Source organism: Nycticebus coucang, chromosome 14 (genome assembly GCF_027406575.1).
Source record: "Nycticebus coucang isolate mNycCou1 chromosome 14, mNycCou1.pri, whole genome shotgun sequence".
NCBI classification, from domain to species: Eukaryota; Metazoa; Chordata; class Mammalia; order Primates; family Lorisidae; genus Nycticebus; species Nycticebus coucang.
This window is the reverse complement of record NC_069793.1, coordinates 44166716-44173428: the sequence shown is the minus strand read 5'-3', so window position 1 is coordinate 44173428 and position 6713 is coordinate 44166716. Positions and strand designations below refer to the sequence as shown.

The window sequence follows — 6713 nt, the reverse complement described above, 5'->3', positions numbered from 1 at the left end:
GCATTTGTTCCTTTGATACATATATACATATATAAAAAATCTGTACATGGTAAAAATACAAAATAAGTATTTCTTTATAAGTTATGCAATTGAACAGCTACGTTTTTAAAGTTTAAAAACAATTGCAAAAAAAAAAAAAAGACAGAAACCTAGTCAGTTCTTTATAGTAATAACCTTGGTATAAAATATCCATACAACATGTGTACAAAAGAGTGTACAGTTCCGAAAGGCTGTGCAAAGACAGCGAGGTTCAGCTTTAAATAAATCAAAAGAGGCTGTGGGTCTCTCTGTCCACACCACGCCCAGGGCCCAGGAAGTTTGCAGCTCAGCAGTCTCTTCACAGAAATAATGAAAGGGTACAGGATAGAGGGCTTGGTGCATAGACTATGCATGCAGAAATTAAAAAGAAAAAGCTTTAAATCACCTACACAGAGAGACTGGCTCTTCTCCCCGTTTAGAGAACTCACTTCTTTCTGCAGAGAGCATTTGGAAAATGACCAAAAAAATAAAAATAAAAAAGACAATATTTATGTTGTGCCTTAGACCAGAAGGCACAGGCACATATTTTTTTCTTTTTTGAAATTTTTGAGCTTCCCATGCTTCATGTAGGTGCTATGGCGAGCGGGAAAGGGGGTGGGAGGCCTTGGCTACCTCAAATAAGCAGGTAGAGGGACTCGGGAAGTTAGGGGTCTTGGAGTGAGTTATATCCTCGGTGTTTTGACTCCTGAAAAAGGTTTCCTATCTCTAGAGTTGTCACTACTAAAGACCAGCAGGGCCTGGCTCAGATTTAAGTCCAGGCTGTAGGACTAGAGACCTCGCCCCACCCACCCTCCATACCCTGGGTTTCATTTGCTCTAACCCATGGAGCCCTGTGGAGAGCAGTTAAGGCTTAGACCTAAATGTAATTGTTGTGGCGGGGAGGGCTGTTTGGAGGTTGGGGGGGCAGGAAGAAAATGTCTCTTTGGGGCAACAGAAGGGCTGTAGCATCCTCGAGGAGGTGACGGTTCTACAGTGGGTAGAGGCAACGTCTGTGCAGCGCGGAAGACGTGGACACGCAGGCTGGACCCCACCTCTTCAATTTCAAAGCACTTAGAGTCTCGGGCGGGTGGGGAAGCGGCTTCTAGGACACCGTGATCTCCTCCTCCTCCCCCTCGCACTCCTCATCCTCCTCGGAGTCAGAGAAGTCCGAAGGTTTCCCGGGGCTGCTCGAGTGCTCTGGCGAGGTGGGGAGAGGCCCTGGAAGCCGCGGGTCCCGCAGGTGCGGAGGCTCGGGGGACACTCGATAGGCCGGGCGGCGCTGGGGGCTGCCTGAGGCCTCGTCTTCCTCCTCGTGGTCCCCGGGGCCTTTCTGGCCCACGTCGCTGAGGTCCGGGTGAGGGTTGAGCTTGGTGGGAAGGGTCTGCTCACGGCAGCCCCCGCTGGACAGGAGTTCCCGCTCCTTGGAGTTCCGCCATTTCATGCGTCGGTTCTGGAACCAAATTTTCACCTGGGACATCCCGGCAGGCAGGCGAGAAGAAGGAAAAAGCGGAGGTTAGCGCTGGGGCTCCCGGGTAGGGCGCGGGGTAGGGGCGCCGGGGGACAGATGGAGGGCGGGGAGCGGCGAGGAGGCTCTATCTTTCCCACCTCGCCCCTCCCCTCCCTGTGACTCGAGTTCAGACGAGCACTCAGCACCCTCGACGCCGGCTCGCAGCTCTCTCTGTCCCCGGTACTTGGCCCCCGCTGGCGGGGTGGGGGTCCCGGAGAGATGGCAAGGCCTCAGGGGGAGGGGGAAGCGAGAAGCTGGCCCTCTTCTCCGTGAGGAGCCTCAAGGGAATTGGCTTGGGCCCTAAGCCCTTCTGGAGGCCTGGGGGTTCGCGCATCTGGGCAGAGGAACCCGAGCAGAATCTGCAGAGCCTCCCGAGGGGGAGGGGCGAAGCGCGGAGGGAGGGGCCCGTCCTCTGTGCGCACCTGCGAGTCCTTCAGGCCCAACTTGGCCGCCAGCTTCTTGCGGTCCGGCTTGCTGATGTACTTCTGCTTCTGGAACATCTTCTCCAGAGCCTTGCGCTGCACGTCGGAGAACACGGCTCGACGCAGCATGCCCCGCCGAGGCTTGCCGCGGGCGGCCAGCGGCCAGGAGAAGGTGCCGGGGATGGGCACCACGCTGGAGGACGCTGCGGGTGGGGGCAGGTGGTGGGTGAGCGGGTGGTGGCGTCCGTCCCCACCCCCACTCCCGGAGACCTTTTCTGGCTCTTTCTCTCTGATCCCTTCATCTCTTTAAAGCACTCTCTTTTCTCCCCTTGGAGAATAGGCCACGAACCTACAAACCTGCGAGAGTGAAAGGCGCTTTCCGCCCAAATAACTTTCCCTTTCAACCATGCAAACTCGGATTAGGTAAAACCACGGAAACGCAGAAAACAGCCCCACAATAGCCTGTTTCGTTCTTCCATTCAGTGGTCTCAAGGAAACAGACCTGCGTGCATCAGCTGAAATAGCAGCAGAAATAAAAACTACAAAAATAAAAATGAAATACCCAGCGCAGCCCACTGGGTTTCTCCCCTCAGGTTTTATCACCTTGGTGCTTTGCATTCTTTAGATGAAAATGAGAGGCCTTACTGTTCTGATAGAGACGGGAAAATCCTCTTTGAGTTTTTTTTTTTTTTTTTGAAAAATCCGATCAGTATTCATCTTTTTCATATGAATCTTTCCTCCCCTCCCCCGCAAAATGTAAAGAATTTGGCCCGAATACATAAAAAGTGGCAGCTAATTAGCACATTGACCGCTCCCCATGGGTATTGGCATGATAAAAAGGGGGAGAGTTTCGCTTTAAGGAAGAGAAAAAAAACAAAACAAAAAGAAACAGAGACCCTAATGAAGCGTGAATGGTAATTGTGTAGTAATGAACTAACAGAAAAAGACTGAGGACAAGCAGCGAAAGCCATATATTACTGGGACAAAAGAGATTTACACTTTCAAACTAAACACAACTGCAGGCCAGGACCATTGGGAGCATACTGATGGCAGAGACTCCTCTTCCCCGCATCGTTTTCATTAAATGGACATGAAAAGCTATTTATAAAGCTTGGGTTGTTTTTGTTAAAAGTATTGAGAGGCGGGAGAAAGGGAGCAAATTCCATTATTAGCAGCAGCGTGAATGGGGGGCGTGAATTCTCTCTCCCCCTTAAAAACATCAACTGCTGTTTCTTCGCTGATATTTGAAAGTGCTGTGGTGGTTTTACCCACCCCCACCGACCCTGGCAGGTCTCTCTTCTCTAAGTTTAGGGGGGGCTCCCTTGTCTCCTTTTGAGTGTAACCAGCTGCAGAGTTTTGGAGCCACAGTTGGAGTGACCAGTGAGATTCCGGGACAAAATCTCCGGGAGTTGTATAGTGTTTCCCCTGTAGACTTGAGATCCAATTTGAGGCTTCTCTCCAACTGGGGCTTAGTTTACAAACTCGAAGGTATTTTAAAAGGAATGGCGGTGAGGGGAGAGGATGAGAAGGGGTTGAGAAATCAGGTTGGAAATGGAGGGTTGGGGGAGGGAGCTAGTCCTCCTCCCCCTGGGCGACCCTGGGCACCCCACACAAGAGGGCACCCCATGTGGTCTTGTGAAAAGCCTGAAGCCCTGAATGAGTCTTAAAGAGAAATTAGCCCCGGCTGGTAGGTGTCTCTCGGCGGCGTGGAAGGACGAGGGCTGGTCTGTGTGTGGCTGCCCAGAGGAGCTGACCAATTGGTCATGGTGCTGAAAGCTTTGTGGGGAATCGTGGCTAAGTGCACCGACTCTGTGGGAAAATGGCAGCGTGAAGGGATGCCAACAGCTCCTCGCCGGGAAGGGTACCGCCTCAAATTGGGACCATGACAATTCCTGCTAATTTGTAGAGCAGGGAATTGGTGCAAAGTGTCAAGCAGTCACTGCTTGTGCTAAATAGGGCATCAAATTGGCGCGACGGATTCGTGAATGTTGTAGCCTCGCAACCTCTGAACCAGAGCGTAACCCCGAGGGGTGGACGGAGAAATATGGCTTCAGGGCAGGGAGCGATGGGCCATGGACCCGGGCGCCACCCAGGCTCACGCACAGAAGGGGGATGAGACCTACCTGGGAAATAAGAAGATCTGATGAAAGGCTGAAAGGAACCTTCAAAATAGGGAAAGGCGAAGGTCTTGGGAGGGACGCTCTGGAGCAAGGTGGGAGATGTTTCTGGGGGAGGGAGAAAGGAGGGTGGTAAACACATGGGGGAAATTTGATTGCTTACTTGGTTGTCGCCCTACACGTCGAATACATGATATTTCTTTTTTTTTTTTTTTTTTTTTTTTTTTTAAATACCTTTAATTTTTTTTTTTTTTTTGGCCGGGGCTGGGTTTGAACCCACCACCTCCAGCATATGGGACCAGCGCCCTACTCCATGAGCCACAGGTGCCGCCCGAATACATGATATTTCAAAGGCATCTTTCCTAATGTAGTGACCAGGTAAAATATTCCTAACATTGTCTCATCTGTGGACATCCTTCCTTTACCCCTTAAAATAGTCCTCTGCCCAGTTCACCTTTTCTCCAATTTCTTTCTTAGGCACTAAGGAGATAATAGGGCTGGAGCCAGAAAGAAAAAAAATGCAGATACATAATTTAATCCAATAAATATACCCTTTTGCATTAAAAAAAAAAAAAAAAAACCCTGTCCCATAGAAGCTGGGGCGGAAACGCAGATGCCCAGGGCCAGGCACCCAGAGTTACCACCCAACAACTGTTGGGTGCACTGTTTCCGACTGCATGCCCTGGGGTTCCTTCTGAAGGTGAGGCGAGCCTGGAGGCTTTTCCTCCTCGAAATCGGCTGGAAATGTTTTACTATGCACAGCATGGGGTCTCGGAGTCTGTGCGTACCTGGGTGCGCTAACGTGGGCGTGGGTGCCCGCTCTCTGAAGAAACTGAGGCCAGAGGAACTCTGCGTGCCCTACATCCGAGCAGCCCTCAGCGTTCCGTCCTCACTTACCTGTTCTGGGCCCCGAGGAGAGGATGGCGTTCACCCCAAACTTCAGAAACGTTGGCTCGCTGGGAGGGGAGACAGAAGTAGGCGGAGAACCGCCCCGCCGGCTGCCGGAACCCGGGGAGCCCAGGTCCGAGGCGCCGGTATCCGCGAGGGCCGGGAGGGCTCCCTGCCTGGGAGGCGACAGGCTGGCGGTGGGCACGTTGCGGGGCAGGTAGGCAGGGGGCCGGCTGATGCGGATCAGATCCTCCACGAGGAAACTGGAGTGGCTGGAAAATGCCGACTGCAGGGACTGGGGCAGTGTCAAGGTGGGCGTGGGCCGCAGGAGGTTAGGGTACCCGGCGGGGGGCGCGAGGAGGCCCGGGAACATCATGATAAGCGCGGGGCGGGCAAAATAACCTCCTTCCAGTGGCCGGAGGGCAAACGCCTGGCTTCCCGCCCCTCCCGCCCCCGGGGTGTCCTCTCTCTCGGGCTTAGCTAACGTCTCCAAGTAAAGGTCCCACTTGGTTGTCTTCTAGTTCTCCGTGGTCCTCTCGTCGAAGTGATGGTTTTATAGTGGCCCGCCCGCTAAAGCACTTTGAAAAGTGACAGCTCTGACAATGAAGTTCAACAAAGTTCTCCACTCAAGCTTCATTCGCCCGAGGCTCTGGGCGCTCTGATTGGCGCAGGGGTGCAATTTATGATTGGATTAGTCTTCATAAGCATGGCCCGCACAATGGGCCGGCAACAAAGGCCTGTGCGCATCAATTCTGCATATCGACCGCCTCCCTGCAATACAGGGCTCCCCTAAAGCTCTTGCCAGGGATTTTTGTTCAGAAGCAACACCCGGGCTAATTAAATGCCTATTTAGAAGTTTCAGATGACATCTTGCCTCATAGAAAAGGAATTATTTAAAGAACGCACTAAATTTATTTGCAGCTCCCCTGCTGAGCCTGGAAAATAAATCAATAAATATTCATAGAAATACATCTCCAGGCTATCAAGAAAATCACCCTCCCCTCGTGTGGGTGGAGGAAGGGAAAGTTTGAAGTCAGTAAACATGAACACACACCTCCTCTTCTGTCTCCAGCCCAATTCCTTACTCAGGATGAAGCATAATGGCAGATATGAGGGGTGGGTTAAGTCGGGGTTAGAAGTTTCATTCCAACAACCCAGGGAGCCGTGGAAATTGGTGATTTGGGGTTATTAGATGTGTGTCCCTAGGCATGGGGGGAGGTCTTTATTTGTGTTGTTTCATTTATGGAGACTGGTAGAGTTTGAGAGTTGGTGGATATACAAAAGTAAAAACTAGTCTCCGGCAAACTCCCACCAGTTTGGAAAACGATTTTCTCTAGGAGTCTCTGCAAGGGGAGCAGAGAAGGAGAGCTCGGCAGAGCAGCTGCTGCAGGATTCCACTGGCCAAGAGCTGACTGCTGCTGGAAGCTACCTTAGGCAAGGGCCCCAACCACTGAGAGTGCCACACTGACTCTTTTCCAACCCCAGGACAATTTTGGCATTTTAAGTTGAAATTAACAGCCCAAGCATTTTGAATGGTAGCAGCGGAGGTCCAGAAGTCATCCCAGAGCCCTACCAATTGCAGCACAGTGTACATATGCACAGAAACCCGAGGGAAGGATGCAGTTCGCTAGAATCTTGGTCCAGGAAAGTCTCTGCTTGATTTGAAACTTCAAAAGAGAATCTTCCTGGAGACAGTCCCTTCGCTTTCCTTTGGACTGGGGTTGAGGTGGCACGGAGCCTAGATTCCCCGATTCCCCATTT

The 6713-nt window shown here is 51.8% G+C and overlaps 1 protein-coding gene across 1 annotated transcript; it reads right to left on the bottom strand.

Annotated features, from left to right (window-relative positions):
- Positions 1–1062: 1062 nt before the first annotated feature.
- Positions 1063–5479, bottom strand: DBX1 (developing brain homeobox 1). Its single transcript, XM_053562884.1, has 4 exons — positions 4962–5479; positions 4071–4172; positions 1948–2150; positions 1063–1486 (listed from the first exon to the last, which is right to left on the bottom strand). The coding sequence occupies exons 1-4, from the start codon at positions 5326–5328 to the stop codon at positions 1121–1123; spliced, it is 1038 nt and encodes a 345-aa protein (XP_053418859.1). The 5' UTR covers positions 5329–5479; the 3' UTR covers positions 1063–1120.
- Positions 5480–6713: the final 1234 nt, after the last annotated feature.